The sequence below is a fragment of the Paralichthys olivaceus genome, chromosome 12 (genome assembly GCF_024713975.1).
Source record: "Paralichthys olivaceus isolate ysfri-2021 chromosome 12, ASM2471397v2, whole genome shotgun sequence".
NCBI lineage: Eukaryota > Metazoa > Chordata > Actinopteri > Pleuronectiformes > Paralichthyidae > Paralichthys > Paralichthys olivaceus.
In genome coordinates this window covers 3,191,848-3,208,579 of record NC_091104.1, presented here as the reverse complement: position 1 = coordinate 3,208,579, position 16,732 = coordinate 3,191,848, and the positions used below count along the sequence as shown (strand labels likewise).

Below are 16,732 nucleotides of genomic sequence, written 5' to 3'. Positions count from 1 at the left end.
AATTTGACTGCATCACCTTCTACATCTTCAAGTGTTGATGGGTTCACATGCGGTCACATGTTTAACTGCATGTTTGAAAGTGTGAGAGTGTCTCACACACACACACACACACACACACACACACACACACACACACACACACACACACACACGTCAGACTGAAGCAGTGTTTCTCCTGATCCAGCAGGGGGCGCTCACTGGCAGCTCGACCTAACGTGTGCCCTCTCGACTGATCAGTAAAGTCGGTAATGTTACGTTGTTTCTTTAGCTAACAAGTCGTCCTGAGCGGAACAATCACGACAGCAGAGCGTCTGGAAATGTTTGCGTCTACATCTGAGACGACAAAGTGACAAACTAATCAGAGGCTGTTTGTCCACTTGTGTTTCTGACGCACAAGAAAGTCAGCTGGTATCGAGCCACATGCTGACTTCAACCTAAATATCGATCATTTCATGTCATTGATTCTTCTGTTACTTTGAACGACCCAGTTGTATTGAATTGTGCGCTCAGTGTTTCCACAGGTTCATAAAGTTACATTTAAAACTTTCTACAACGTCTCTGCTCTAGTGTTTCCTGGGTCAGAGTCAGAGTTCAGGTTACTGCTGCTCTAGTTCTTGTTCTCTCATAAGAAGGTCAACGATGAAGAAACAATGAAATCTTTAAATCTGGATCTGCACTGGTCCCAACTTCCTCTGTGCATTGAAGAGTTCAAGTTTTCTTAGAAGATTCAAACACAACGAAGAACAAACTCACAGGATGGGACTTCATCTCCATCAGGTTGTCGAGGATCCGAGTGACCGGGAGGTTCTGAGGATTGAAGAAGGTTCAGGTGAAAACAAAGAGGCGAATGTGAGGAGACGATAAAGCTGCAGAGGATTTATCACGACAATACAAGCCATCGGTTGTGATATGAATATGTTGGTGAGCTTTAGATATGAAGCTTGGATTGAAGCTTCTACATTTCAGGTTTCAACTTTTTTAAAGCTTCGATGTGATTTAAGATTTTCTTGTGCAGAAGAAATTAAAAAAGTATCGAGAGGAAGAGGATTTCAGCCGTTACACAAAAGTATCGTGATGATAGTGACGGGAATCAAGAGATTCGAGCCATGGAACTGTATCAGATCATCTTAATAATATTCATGTTAATATTCAGGTCTCTTCGTCACTGACGTCTGAGGGAGAGAAGATCTCAGTTCGTATGTCGATGTGTCCGTGTTGTGAGCTCACATTAACTACAGGAGCCATGTTTGGGTGTTTCAGCAGCTGTGATGGAGGAACCTTCAGAACATCACAGCTGCAAACTGTTTCACAAGAACTTCTCCGTCACACGAGCAGGTTTGCTGCACGGTCACAGAAACACTTTGACTCACGTGCTGTTTGAGCACCAGGTTCTTCACTCCCTCCATGACGAACTGGGAGCCGGTATTCATCACTCTGGAGAACAGTCTGCAGAGGAGGTGGGAGGAGGAGCAGAGGAGGGGGGAGATCAGGCAGGAAGGGAGGGAGAGGGAGGGAGAGAGGGGGAGGGAGGAAGAGAGTGAGACAGAGGAGAGGAGGACAAGGTAAGGCTGGTAGTCTCAACACAAATCAAAAAAATCTCTTTCCATCAAGAGTCGTGAATTATTATCTGGGAAATTTGTGAAAATGCAACAGAAAGTCCAAAATTCTTTCTTGGTCACGTCTCATCCTTCCAACACATTTCAAATCCATTCAGTCGTTAACGGCTGAAAACACAAACTTCACAGACGATGGAAAAATGACTGAATCACCTTAAAAAACTAAAACTTTCAGGAATGTCAAACTTTTTAAAAGGAGCCTAGAAAAGTGATTTATCTGAAACGATCATGAACGAACTGCTTCACTTTGTAAAAAGACAACAAGAGTTTAAAAAACACAATCGGACTTTTAAAGACTCGACGATGAACGCTGCCTTTTTATTTTTGTCATATTTCTATCATACTGTACAGAAATATAAAAAACAATACGACTCTAGATTCAAAATGTGAACATGCATCATAAACCCCTTCAAGAAAAGAAGGTCCTTTAACACACTGACCCCATAGGTTTCACTCCACTGGTGCCGTAGTTGGCCGGGGTGGCGGCCATCTTGGTGAAGGCCCTGGAACAGGTGAGATGAAACATGACCTCTGCTGGTTAATGTCTTTCAGTGCAGCGGAATCTGATCTGTGCTCAGTTTCATTCATCGAGCAAAATCCAGGGATCAGTTTCAGGAAGGACAGAAAATCTCTGTGCAAGATTATCGTGACTCAAAGATTCACTTCAACATCATTATCACCATATTTACAGAAAGTGAAAGAAATGATGACGATCAGTTCATGAGACTTTGTCTCTGCGAGTAAGAAGCTGTGTCACAGCAGTATTTAAACTATGATATCATTAATAAGTATTATTAATATGATGTTGAATTACTTTTTAAAACCGTGGTAAAACTTTTTATCTGGTAATTTAAACTTTAAACGATTTCAATAAATCCGACAAACTTACTTCCACTGTTTGATGTAGTTGAGAGGTGACAGGTCACAGCCTGTGTCCAGCAGAGCCGTCTTATACTGCTCCAGGTCCGACTGTAACACAGCAAACAGTCATGAACAACCTCTGAGAGGAGCAGGAAATAATGAGGCACCCAACAGGCAGGTGCCTGAACGACATCTGTTACCACTCATCTCCGAAACAGACAGCGTCTCCGTCAGCGTCACAAAGAGCCGGAGGAAGTGAAAGTTATCGGCTGATTTCAAAGGAGAACGCGAAACGTCACCATCAACTGCTGCTGCTCGTTAATATGAAGGAATCATGAATGAGGCAGCGGCTGGGATGCCCTGCGTGTCGGCCACCTCTGCAAACTGAGCCCGGATCAGTGGACGCTGGTGTTTCAGAACAACTTGATTGGAGCCTTTAAGACAGCGAGGACTGATTTATCACACATGCAAACGTGGTGGTGGAACAGGAAGCTGCTGGTTCAGTCTTCTGTTTGTGTGGAGGTGTTTTATCCTCAGGACAAACGTCTGCCTCAGGTGGTGTCTCCTGAGTCTGTCAGAGTCTCCAGCAACATCTGGAAGTTTACAGAATGACGACATGCTCTGCTCTGTCGGCTCTGAGCAGCCTCTGGTTTCCAGCTCCTCCGTGACGTGCCTCTGTTCACCTCTCCCTCTGTCCTTCTGTGTTTTGTGCTTGGTGGTGAGTAGGTCCACTCTCCTCTGGACAACCCTGAAGAAACCCTGACCCGGAGGACCAAAAATAAAACTCTGTCCAGGGTTGAAATAACTTCCAGTTATTGTGACAGAGCTGCATCAACAGCCAACTCAGAGAGTTTCAAAGAGGTTTCAGCAGCGAGTTCCATGTCTCACCAGTTTGACTCAGAGGCCTCTCTCCCCCAAAGAGGGAAATTAACCCGGGAACGTTTGCAGTGTATAAATAGAGCGATGGAAACATTCCACTCAGTCGCTCTTTCCAGGCTGCAGGTAGTGAGCATTACGTCGTGGGTCGCGTCTACACAGTTCTTCTTCAGTCTGGATCTGACTGACAGCTCAGCGGGAGCGGAGGGATTACGCCGCTGAGCCATGTGAGTGTTTGTTTTTGAGGACGAGAAATCCCAGCACATCCGTCAGAAACTCCAGCAGCTCTCTGGAGACTGTGCAGCAGGTAGGAGGGAGAAACGGGTGAGACCGAGTTCTGAGGGTGAGAGAAACAAAGAGACGGGAGGCCAACAGCTGCTCACAGAGGGAGAAGGACGAAGACAGAGAAAGAGTGGGTGGTGATGGAGGGTGAGTCTGGACTGATCCAGCTCTCAGGTGGATGGAAGACAGAGTGAGGCTTGTTTTTTCTGGCAGATGGAAGAACTGTCCCACCGTCCATGAGCAGAGACAGATGCTGAGAACCTGAAGATGAAGTGATTTTCAGACTGTCCGTCCTCTCACGTCCACAGCATCTGTCCTCCAGCAGCCACGTCCAGACTGAGATGATGTCACACTGGTCACATTGAGCTGGTGATGCGACCTTTGTGTCAAACCTTTACCTCGATGGAGATTAATGAACGATCAGTTCATGTCGTCCATCTTTATTCACCCTCAATGTGCAGGAGAATAACAACAACAGAACAAAATAAAGAACCGATGCAACAAACCCACAAACGTCCGGCCTGTTACGAAATGCTCCTGAAACTCTTTGGTGTGAAAGTGCTTCAGATTTTAACCAGAGAAACTTTCCTGGACGCTGGAGTCACCTTCAGCTTCAGCTCATTTTACTTTGACATGTTTGATTAAACCAACTTTCAGGTTTATGTCCAAACCAATGAGTGAAATCTTTATATCACAGCAGCAGCCCAAACACTCTGAATCCAGTCTCCTTCAAACTAAGACTCATTCCACACAAAGAAAAACAAACGCTGTCAAGTGTTCAGCTCACAAATGCCAGAATCTCTCCAACACACCAACTTTACGTCTTTGTCCCAGAACTGATGTCACTGACCATAAATAACTCGGCAGGAGGTTTCATTACTGATGAATATTTCTCACTTTCATATGCTGGCGAGCGCTGGATCTCACCAATGTTGAAAGATGTTTCACTGCAGAATTGAAACAGATTGTTCAAATGACTTTTGCAGGTGAAGCAGCAGAGCTCTCTGCCCACGGCAGCTGCTGGAGGCCTGGACCCCCACCAACCTCACTGCTTCTGAAGGTCGGGGACATTTCACCGACCTGGTTCAAACACAGAGTTCAGAAAACCTGCATGGGTTCATGTTAAGACTCCAAACAGCAAAGTCGAACTGATCTAAATCACAGTCGCTGTCATTTCACTAATGGATGAGTGGTTTTCTGCCAAACTAAAAGGAGCCAGCAGCTTCACGGTGACTCTCACCAGGTCTCTGCTTCTCCCAGAGGAACTTGGCGCTTTGACTCGATCATCTTTGTTCGATCGCTGGCTCACAACGAACTCGTGAATATGGAGGAGCCAGGAAGACGCTTCTCCTTGATCAGAATAATGTGGTTTAATAATGCGGGCGCAACAGACGAGAAACCATCTGTCTAAAGCATTTCTACTTTCTACTGCCAGTCAACCGTTGAGTGAAGTGAGCTTCCCCTGTGCCGGTTCAGTCCGAGTGTCGATGAGGAGCCCTGGGTGGGATGGAAGAACTGGAGGACATCTGGGACGACAATCCAACTTTTGTTTGTCGTCCAACGACACAAATCTCAAGAGGAATTTCTGACATCAACATAAGAAACCGCCAAAGTCTGATGCTTCACAGGTTTCCAGCAAAACACTGCAATCTGATTATCAGAGTGAACCGACTCCTCACTTCTGTAGATGGAGCCGGAGTGTTTCGTGTCTCTGCTGCCGAAGTCACTTGAAAACAAAGTCTGTGTTAAACTCTTTACACTGCAGGAGACGAAATATTATTCGAGCGATCCGTGCACGGCACATGCTCAGTGCACGTGAGCGGTCACGTGACGTGTGTGTTCAGGCGTGTTGGTGTGGATGGGGATTAAAACTGATACGTGTGGACAGAGATCGCTTTACTTTGAAAACGTCATTCAAAGTAAAATGCAGTGGAGCAGACGAAGCCTCCGTCTGAGTCTTTATTTTCCACAGAAAAACATTCAATGGTGCAAAATTCAGAGGTCAGCAAAAGAAAACACTTAAACTCTAAAAACTCTCACTGTCTTTCCCTCCGTAACCACAGAGTGAGAGGAACTGGACGATTAGAGAGAAAACACCAAACCAACGATTCGCTCTGAATTCAGGCCCAAAGGCCTCATGCTGTTCTTTGTGCTGCCTCTGACCTGAGGTCAGTCAGGAACTGCAGCCCCTCCGACAACACATTTGAAAAGTCGGGATCTCAGCAGGTTTCTATCACAGGACAAATGTGTATTAAAACGTAGAGAGGAGCGTTTTGATTGGTCAACAAAAGACATATGTTGATCATGTGACATCAAACTGAAGGATAATTAGATAATTAGATAAAACACACTCCTCCTGATGCTGACTGATTCTGAGGGGAGCTGCTCCATCTCTCCACACAAGAATAGGAGTATTGTGGTGTGATGTGGTTTTAATTTCCTCATCCTCGGATCCTCTTACTTTCCTCAGTGTCCTGGTTTTGTTCGTTGAAGTAAACACTGAACCGCAGGAAGATCACAGAAAGTTCCAGATCCCCCAGAGGTCTCCTCTTCAGTCTGAGGTTTTATTTTGACTGAGCCGAACCACAAAAAGCTTCACATCACCATCTCACCGCTGAGTAATCTGCCTTCACACAAGTTCAAATCCAGCCAATAAAATACTCACTATTCCAAGTAAAGAGAAAAAACAACTGCTGCTGCCAACTCACATTTCTCTTCTCCTGCATTAGAACTGTGGGGTTTGTTCATTGTTGTCAGAATCCAGGACCGAGCGTAAGCGACTATTTTAAAAACACTTTAGATTTGAATTATCTGCTGATGTAAACGTCCACGTCCGACTTCTGTGTTTGATTTTCTGTCGGTGTTGATCGATAAGATTCGATCACCAAGACCAGAAACCTTTCGCACTTCAACGAGTCAAACCGTTACCACGACGACCCTTCAATGAAAGACCTCACATTCACTTCATGGAGACGATGAGACACATCCAACCAGATTTAGCGACTTGCTAATGTCCATTACTAATAAAATGAACATTAATAACATTGACTGATGAATCATCGTGAGTCTCAAACTCTGTGGGATCAATACGCTGAAGAGGATTTGCTATAATCCAACAGTCTGCAGTTCTGTCTGGTGTCCACACTCTGAAGACTTAGAGCCGCTGAACCAAACTGGTCTGAACGGTTGCGGACAGGAAGTGTTAGCGACGCTTTGTGTTCACCTAAAGTTTCCGTTTCTGTTCAGACTAAAACACAAAACCAGAGTTTTCAAACTGAAACGAGATCAGTTCACTCCAGCTCTGATTCAGAGGCTGGAAAAGTCTCAGGATAGAATCTCTCACGTCGTGTCTCCAGCTGATGTTTCTCTCTCAGGCTTCGTTGCTGACACAACAACTTTCCTCTGTAACGTGTCAAACGTTGAATGACTCGATGTTTGGACCTTCGTTGTATTATTGGTTTTTGTGACGCATCTTCAGCTACAACTGCACGATGACTAGAAAAGTTGATGAGGCTGAGAAGACGGAGCTCACGGAGTCAGACTGAGGAAACGCGAGGATCAGTCCGTGTTCAAACAGCGAAGAACTTCACTGTAACGTTAGCACAGATCTGGAAAAGATCTGACTGTGACCGAGGTGAGCTCCAAGCAGCGCCGCACTCGACTGTGCTCTCTGCTCGCTGTGGGCTGATCTCGGTGGAGTGGCGTTTCGTTTGTGCTCTTGTTGTGTGTCGGGGTCAGAAGGTCGACGTCTCCTGAGGGTCCGTCTGTGCCGCTGTGGCTCGACTCGGAGAGAACAACCGAGTCATCGGAGCCAAGCGGTGATGGGGTTTCATTAAGTTGGTGCAGCAGCAGAGTATGTCACACGATGACGGCTCCAAAGACGACCTCCCGTCCACGTCCACCGGGAGCGGCGGTTGGGAAACTCGGTTTCAGTGATTTCAAAGTCAGAACAGGAAGAAGTCAGTTTAGGGAGGAGCCTGACTTTACTCATGGATATTGTAAGAGACAGTGTGTTGTCATAGCAACAACACTGACAATACATAGAGTCCAACTGTGATATGAAGCATAATGGACACGAGACGCTCCTCGAAGCTTCAAGCTGTTGTCTCATCAGTCTCAGGTTTTTACTTTGACATTGTAAGTAAAGATTGATTCTAAGAGATATTGATTTTCATGTTTGAGACGATTTGGCTTCACTTTATTCACAGTCTGGGTGTTTCCCTCAGTCAGAATCAGTGTCTCACCTCTGGAGGCGCCTGCGGAGCTGTGATGTAGTAAATGAGGAACAGTCTCATTTTGTCTTCTGGGGTCCCGGCTAAAAAAAAACCCATTCACACAGTTCAGTCAGTTTTCAGTTGTTCTGTTCTACGTGAACATTAAGAGATGAACAGATAAGTTTAATGTGTTGAAGTGAGAGCTGGACGCACCGTCTGGGTCACTGATGATGTCCAGCAGGGATTTGTCTAAAGTGGACTTGCTCATCAGTCTCTCTTCATACTCAAAGTAAACGTCCAGTTTACGACTCTGAAAAACAAAGAGAATCTTCACACATCTGAACACTGAGACTTCATGAACTGTGTAAAATGTTGTCTGGACAAGTTCGTTTTTCTCCTGTGAAGCAGCAGCAGGAGATCGTCCGGGTCACATTCGTTCACAACAACAGGAACACGTCAGGAACACGTCAGGAACACATCAGGAACAATGGCTGGACTTCATTGCAGATTTGTAAACAGCGTGGGTCACATTTACAAAGATGTCTCTGGTGTTTAAACCCTGGTGCATCTGTGTAAAACTCTGTCCTCTGGTGTGAGCGGGGACGGCTCCCTACCTTGATGTGATCGAGCACGGCCGTGGCAACGTTGGTGTGAAGGTCGATCAGTCGTTTCTTCTCCAGCAGCTCCGGCAAAGAGCTGCAGAACAAAAACACAACACAAAATTAAAAACTTTCACAAATAAAACCATGTGAAGGTTTGAATCAGAAACCAACATCTGAGTCGTCTGTTTTACAGTTTGGCGAGTGAGTAACATACTTTCATGGTTACAGATAAAAAAGAGTTTTAATGGTGGAGACCAGAAATCTAATCACATGTTCCCTGGCTCGCAGCTCAACTCTCAGGTTTCATGGAAATTCATTTTTACATGTTATTGAAAAGCTGCTGAAAGACAACCACAGACATTCACTGAAGGAGGTGGAGCAGGAGGAACAACACAGCTGAGGTCAAACACCTTGACCTGACCGAGCAGCTCCAGGGGACATTAAACAGGGGACAGTCCTGAGGGGACATTACACTTCACAGTCCTTTAGATACACTCACACTTTTTATTTCTACGCCTGCAGCTGCACTGTTTCAGAACTAATCTCCGTCCACAACATTAACTCCAGGTCGAGAAAGTGAAGCCAGCGTGCACGAGCCCGAAACCTGTATTCTCTGGATGACCAGCAGAGGACGACTCCACTGAAAACCAAGTGGAAATGATGGAGGACGTGTCGTACCTGACGGCAGAGGTTAGCTTAGCTGTGTTGTCTGATAGCATGCTAATGGCTCCTTCGTCCTCTCCCTCCAAACCCTGCACACACACAAACACAAGTTAATAAAGTGAGAGTCATTACCCACAATCCTCAGCTAGTCCGGACCACATGTGGAACTGCAGGTCTCCAAGACTGAAGACTTTTATTTTGTCTTTTCTGACGTCACATTAAAAAGTTCCTGGCACTGTAACTGAACTTCTTTATCTCTTGAGTTTATCTGAACTCTTTATTTTCTAACTGCTGACGAATGATTCATCGACTCATTAGCATGAAACTGAACCGTTCCTCTGAGTGGAACCTGTGTTCTCTCTCTGACCAGCAGGGGGAGACTCCACCGGTAGTTTCTATAGAAAACGTCTCTTCTCACTTTATTACGTCAGTAAACTTTGTCCTCGGGAGTTTATGTCTCAGTCTCTCTTCTTCAAACAGCTGATGTTCATTGACTGTAAATCCAGACGACATCGTCCAACTGGACAACGAGACTGACTCGCCTGGTGCGTGTTTGTGTGTGAGTGTGTGTGTTTGTGTGTGAGTGTGTGTGTGTGTGAGTGTGTGTGTGTGTCTGTGTGTGTGTGTGTGTGTATGTGTGTGTGTGTGTGTGTATGTGTGTGTGTGTGTATGTGTGTGTGTGTGTCTAACCATAATGCTCTTCAGCCGTTTGACCTCGTCCTCCTGCGCTCTGTAAGTGTCCAGCTCCTCCTGAACCGACTCCGCCACCTCAGGGAAGGGACTGTCGACACAAACACAGCACCGCTCAGTCCAAGTCTGACTCATCAACCCACTTCCTGTTTACTCTCTGGCACGTTCCAACCAAGCGAATGAAGCTCGAGTTAAACTTTAAGAATAGTCCTGGATGATTGTAGCTGAACCTTCTCCTCCTGCTGAACTCACCTGCCCTTGTGTTTCTGCCAGAACTTGTCGGCGGCGGTCAGGTCGTAGGTCTTCCTGCTCTTCTTCTTTGGTCTGGCACCGGCAGGAGATGGCTCCACCCCTGCGCCCTCCTCCATCATCACCCTGTTCAGATGGAAGTCCTGGTGAGAGAACCAGACAATTCATTACCCCTGACGATGCTGTGACCTCTGACCTTCATAGAAGTGTTCTGATTGGTTCGTTTGGCAGGTTCCAGTCAGTTGCCAGGAGCAGTGAGAGGGGACGTTTGTTACTTCGTGGACGAAAGGGACGCGACTCACGACACCGATCAGATCCAGTCATTTAAAATTACCGTTTAACATCGATGTTTTCTCACAGAATTAATTAAACTCATAAATGAGTTTGATGGAGCGACTGATTTTCTTTTAGCATCAAAAACAAAACTGAACTTTCCCCAAGTTTTAAAAACCAGGCAGCAAATGAAACGACGCTTCAGTCACCGTCAGTGCATCAAACATTTCTGGAGGACACGAAATACAGATTCTTATTCTTTCTCAACCTCTTATATATATTTATAAATATATATATCCGTTATATATGTATAATGACAACTGTAGTTTATAAAGCTTAATACTGTATACTGTGTATACTTCAACTTACATTCATGTACAAATGTAAATCTATACATACCTGGACATGTATATCTTTTATTTCCTTTTAGTCTTACTTGATTTTATATATTATGTTTATACCTGGATGTTTGCTCTTTCACCTCTTTCTCAGGAGCTCTGTGACGTTTGAATTTCCCTACGGGAATTAATAAAGTATTTCTGATTCTGATATATACATATATGAATATATATAAAGACACTGTTGAGTCTTCTACTGAATGAAACCTGTCTGCACTCGGTTTGTGAGGGAAAAGGCTTCACTCTGTAACATCTCTGCACCAAAACATCAGAACCAGTCACTGGTTCTGTGATGCAGCAATGAAATAACATCAGATGGTTTTGAACAGCGTCACATTGTTTTACCTCCGAGCAGAAACTTCACGAGCCAGAATAAACTCAACACAAAGGAAAATCAGGCCTGAAGACCACAAGGACTAAATGACTCAGTAAGTGGTGTGTGTGTGTGTGTGTCTGTGTGTGTGTCTGCTTGTGTGTGTGTGTGTGTGTGTGTGTGTGTGTGTGTGTGTGTTACATAACACATCCATGTAGCTCTGCATTCCAGTGCTGTCAGTTTTAACCTCAGCACCTCACCAGCTGACAGCACTCTGGCTCCGCATGAGTTACACACACACACACACACACACACACACACACACACACACACACACACACACACACACACACACACACACACACACACACACACACACACACACACACACACACACACGGATAACTCCTCTGTTTCATCCTGTTTGTTTGATAAAATCTAAACTGAGCTTCTCTTTCAGAAGATTAGTTAAAAATACAAAAGATATATTTATGTAGATGTTCACGTTAATGAGGGATCTATACGCTGCTGACGGAGCAGAGGGGTCAGAGGTCAAATATGCTGGAATTCTCTCACACCCTCCGTGAGGTGAGTTGATGAGAGTGGGACGGAAGGACGGACGGACGGACGGAGACACATTGGTTCTATGATCAGAAACACTGTCGATGTGAACTACATGAGTGTGTTCTGTTACACATCAATACAAACTCACCAGGACGTCATGGATCAGTGCCTGATAGGTCCAGGTGTGGTGGAGGGGCGTGGCCATGTCCACGTTACGATCGGCCAGAACAAACAGAGGCCTCTGGAAACTGGAGTCAAAGGGTATGATTAAACACAGAGACGGAGCAATGCATCATGGGAAGAAGAGTTTGATGCTGTGTCTTTCAGTTTTATCTTCATTTACAGGAGTGAAGTACCTGAACTGTCCAGCGGCCATGCTGTCTCCAGTAAAGAGGCTGTTTCTGGCATCTCGCAGGTTCTCACGGAGCTTTTTATCCAACTTCTACAACACACACACACACACACACGCACACACACACACACACACACACACACACACACAACTGCATGAGGCTGACACAGAAAATTAAAAATGAGCCTGGGATTGAACCACCGACCTTCTGATTAGTGGGCAACACGCTCTGATACCTGAGCCTCGTCCTCTAAGATTGATTCTATGGTTTTTTTACACTGTACAAGTCAAAGTATTGTGACGTCTCTGGATGTTCAACTTATATAAACCCGTGAATGAGTTGTATTCAAAACATCCTTTAACGAACCATTCTACCATGAATGAGTTCTGCTCGTGGTCAACGTCCCGACAGTCACAAGTATTAAACATGTCATCATGGTGTGAAAGTGTCGTCATGATGATGATGACGTCACCTGATGAAAACTCAGGGGGGGTCGTTCAGTGGATGAAGTTAAATATGGTTCAACTCACCACAGCGACCATCTCTGCTGCATTTCCTCTGGGACAGCGGATGATCGGCACCGCTCCTGATCATGTGACAACACACATGTTAAAAATGGATTCATCTCATTGGACACATACAAATATTTCAATGAAATAAATGAATTGAAGCTGAAGCTACATCTTCTATAATTGATATAAATGACAGTGAATCAGTCTGGACACTGGAACCTGTTCTGGATTATTTTAAAACTGAGACTGAATCAGCAGAATCATAAAAACTACAGTGAACACTTCCCTCTAGTGGACTCGAGCAGTAACGCACTGAGATTTAAAAACCTCATGAACTTTAATTTGAGTTTCTTTTCTTTTACTTCGGCTTCAGATCAGATTGTAAAACCTGAAGTGGAGCCGTGGTCTCAAGGTCCTGCCCATGCAAGCTCTAAACCAATCAGGAGTCAGTGTCAGCTGTCAATCATGACGTCTCTGTTTTTATATCATAAACAACGGATTAAACCAAACTGACGAGAAACTTGAACAAACATCAGAGAAGAGAACGAGCTGAAACCACAGAAACATCTTTAAACATTTATTTAACGTCTACTTTGACTTTTAGTTTGGTTCATGTCCCATCTGATAACACGGAGGAGGAGGAGTTATGACCTATACTGCAGTTAACCACTAGGGGGCGATGAACCGCTGTACCACCGAGCCACCCCTGGTGTATGTTCGCCCTCGGAGTCAAACTCACCCAGAGTGACGAAGAAACAGAAGAGACTGTCCACGATGGTGTCCATGATGGCCTCCATGTCTGTGTCCTGGATGTCTGCTCTGTTTATGGCTACACACACACACACACACACACACACACACACACACACACACACACAGCTTAATAATCACTTAATTGTTTCAAATAAAGATTCTCAATTGTGAGGATTTAGTTTTTAACATTTTGAATTTTAAGTGTGTGTGTGTGTGTGTGTGTGTGTGCGTGTGTGTGTGTGTGAGTGTGTGTGTGTGTTACCGTGGTAGGAGATGAGCTCCTTGTTTTGGTGACACAGGATGAACATGTCGTCTTCCAGAGTGATGAAGTTCAGGTACTGATCAAACACCTGAAACAGTCAAACAGACAGAAACATGAACACTGGTCCGATGACGTGTTCGGTTCGATTCCACGATTCACACAAGTTATAGAGAAACCAGACGTGTGGTGACTGTGGCCGTCAGCGTCTCAAACTGATTTGTTTCATCTGATGAAATCACATGACGACACAGTAATCAGACTACTGACTGTAAATCAAGATGGACGACACGTCACCACTTCCTCCTGTTGTACACAATAAAATATCCTGCTAACAAACGCTGCCATCTTGTGGTGGTTGCAGAGTCAGCGCAGTAGCCATTGTAGGGTGGAGCCATGGTCTCAGGGTCCTGCCCATGCAAGCTCTAAACCAATCAGGAGTCAGTGTCAGCTGTCAATCATCACGTCTCTGTTTTTATATCATAAATAACTGATTAAACCAAACTGATGAGAAACTTGAACAAACATCAGAGAGACGAGAACGAGCTGAAACGACAGAAACATCTGAAAACATTTATTTAACGTCTACTTTGACTTTTAGTTTGGTCCATGTCCCATCTGATAACACGGAGGAGGAGGGGTTATACTGCAGCCAGACACCAGAGGGCGATGGAGACACTTTGGCTTTACTTTTGGGAGCCGTCATGTCGTCCATCTTTATTTACAGTTTACTCAGACTGAGGGTTCACACTCATGAAGGAAATGATGGGCGTAACCATGGTAACCTTGGTGACAAGAGTGACGGCATTAGCAGCCAGAGCGGCACTGGCGATGTCCTCCAGTTTACTTCTACTGATGGCTGAGATGAAGTTCAGGTAGTACGACTCATACAGCTGGTTCCTCAGGTCCTACACACACACACACACACACACAAACGGGCATGTTGAGTAGCTGACTGACAGGATTTTACACCAGGAACGTGTGTGTGTGTGTGTGTGTGTGTGTGTGTGTGTGTGTACCTGGCATATCCTGTCAATGTTCTCCTCTGTGGGCATGATGAAGTAGATGGCTGGTACATCTGGGATCGGATCTCTGTCAGAGTGTAGCAGACTACACACACACACACACACACACACACACACACACAGACACACACACACACACACACACACACACACACACACACACACACACACACACACAACACTTAAAAACAGCTTTCTTTTACTCAGATTGTATCTTTGAGATGATCTGACCAGAGGAGACGTTTTCTATAGATTGTGTGAAAACCGAGGTTCAGGTTGAAGGACGTCAGTGTGTGAGTCTCTTACAGGTGCAGGGTGATGCCCATGTCTCTCAGCTCCTTGACGGACAACAGCGGGGAGATGATGTCCTGACCAAACCGGTCGTATATCAGCACCTACACACACACACACACACACACACACACACACACACACACACACACACACACAACACACACATGCACACACACACACACAATCGATAGTATTAGTATTTACAATAACGCCTCTCATGTGCTCTGATTTCTCAGTTTGAGGTGACGGTGTAACCACAGTAACCATGGCAGCCCATGTATAACACAGGTGTGTGTGTGTGTGTGTGTGTGTGTGTGTGTGTGTGTGTGTGTGTGTGTGTGTGTGTGTGTGTGTGTGTGTGTGTGACACCTTCCACACGGGCTCAGCAGCTGAGTTCTTCAGAGGAGGAGCGTTGAAGTTCAGCATCCTCTTCAGAGCGACTGCAGGAACCAACACAGAGCATCCGTCAATTCATGGTCGACATCAAACATTCTGAGCTGCACTCTCTGAGACGTCATACAAACACGACGTCATACAAACATGACATCATACAAACATGACGTCATACAAACACGACGTCATACAAACATGACATCATACAAACATGACGTCATACAAACATGACGTCATACAAACACGACGTCATGTTCACTGTCGGATGTGAAGGTTAAATCTCACTGTCCTGTTCTCAATGATCGATTCATCGATGACAGGACTGTGATCGGCTCTGATGGTAGATCGATAGTTTGCAGTTCTCATGTTTTCATGTTCTCATGTTTTCATGTTCTCATGTTCTCATGTTCTCATGTTTTCATGTTTTCCTGTTCTCATGTTCTCATGTTTTCATGTTCTCATGTTCTCATGTTCTCATGTTTTCCTGTTCTCATGTTTTCCTGTTTTCCTGTTCTCATGTTTTCCTGTTCACATGTTCTCATGTTCTCATGTTTTCCTGTTCTCATGTTCTCATGTTTTCCTGTTCTCATGTTCTCATGTTTTCATGTTCTCATGTTTTCCTGTTTTCCTGTTCTCATGTTCTCATGTTTTCCTGTTCTCATGTTTTCATGTTCTCATGTTCTCATGTTTTCCTGTTCTCATGTTCTCATGTTTTCCTGTTCTCATGTTCTCATGTTTTCCTGTTTTCCTGTTCTCATGTTCTCATGTTTTCCTGTTCTCATGTTTTCCTGTTCTCATGTTCTCATGTTCTCATGTTTTCCTGTTCTCATGTTCTCATGTTTTCATGTTCTCATGTTCTCATGTTTTCCTGTTCTCATGTTCTCATGTTCTCCTGTTTTCATGTTCTCATGTTCTCATGTTTTCATGTTCTCCTGTTCTCATGTTCTCATCTTTTCTTTCACACCATTAAAGTGAAGCTGTTAGCTGTTAGCAGCGGGTTAGCTTCTCCCTGCTGATTCCTCCGTTAGACAGTTAGCAGCTGGTTAGCTCGTCAGTTGACTAGTTAGCAGTGTGTTTAGTTAACTAGTCTGAAGGAGGAGGTGACGATCAGCTGTTTGATTCTGTGGCGACACACAAACACTAGTCAATGACCGGCTGCTCGTTCAGAGGCTGGTTAACAGGTTGAGTTAGCTGGTTAAGGCCGGACCGTCCAGATTCAACCAGCAGCTTCGTTAAGGCCCCGCGACTAGTTACCGTCACCGCGTTAAATCACCGGAACCGGAGGAAAAAGCTTTTAACGGACCTGTCTGCTTCTCCCGCACCGAGGCCGCCATCTTGGATGATGTTGTGATGACGTGGAGGTCAGAGAAGGGGGAGAAGGCACGAGGTCTCACTCTGCTGCTGTTTTCTGAGACCAGTCCATCAAAGATGAAACAAGCAGAGAGAGGTCTCACTCTGCTGCTGAAAATGTCAAGATTTAGTCTGATTCTGCGAATTGATTGAGATTGTTGATGTGAATCTGCTCTAATCAGACTGTATATA

General features: G+C 44.9%; 1 protein-coding gene across 1 annotated transcript in view; it reads right to left on the bottom strand.

Annotated features, from left to right (window-relative positions):
• Window positions 1-16,608, bottom strand: part of scfd1 (sec1 family domain containing 1) — an 18,528-nt gene extending 1,920 nt beyond the window's left edge. Inside the window, exons 1-20 of the mRNA XM_069535672.1 lie at window positions 16,494-16,608; window positions 15,167-15,237; window positions 14,810-14,898; window positions 14,498-14,588; window positions 14,264-14,386; window positions 13,482-13,569; window positions 13,206-13,295; window positions 12,485-12,540; window positions 11,958-12,043; window positions 11,750-11,849; window positions 10,057-10,196; window positions 9,805-9,895; window positions 9,130-9,203; window positions 8,464-8,545; window positions 8,063-8,159; window positions 7,880-7,950; window positions 2,506-2,585; window positions 2,057-2,119; window positions 1,371-1,446; window positions 754-807 (exon numbers count right to left, since the gene is read on the bottom strand). Of these exons, the coding sequence (XP_069391773.1) occupies window positions 754-807; window positions 1,371-1,446; window positions 2,057-2,119; window positions 2,506-2,585; window positions 7,880-7,950; window positions 8,063-8,159; window positions 8,464-8,545; window positions 9,130-9,203; window positions 9,805-9,895; window positions 10,057-10,196; window positions 11,750-11,849; window positions 11,958-12,043; window positions 12,485-12,540; window positions 13,206-13,295; window positions 13,482-13,569; window positions 14,264-14,386; window positions 14,498-14,588; window positions 14,810-14,898; window positions 15,167-15,237; window positions 16,494-16,524 (1,653 nt within the window). The 5' untranslated portion in view covers window positions 16,525-16,608. The remainder of the gene's footprint in view (window positions 1-753; window positions 808-1,370; window positions 1,447-2,056; window positions 2,120-2,505; window positions 2,586-7,879; window positions 7,951-8,062; window positions 8,160-8,463; window positions 8,546-9,129; window positions 9,204-9,804; window positions 9,896-10,056; window positions 10,197-11,749; window positions 11,850-11,957; window positions 12,044-12,484; window positions 12,541-13,205; window positions 13,296-13,481; window positions 13,570-14,263; window positions 14,387-14,497; window positions 14,589-14,809; window positions 14,899-15,166; window positions 15,238-16,493) is intronic.
• Between the last annotated feature and the right edge of the window lie 124 nt (window positions 16,609-16,732).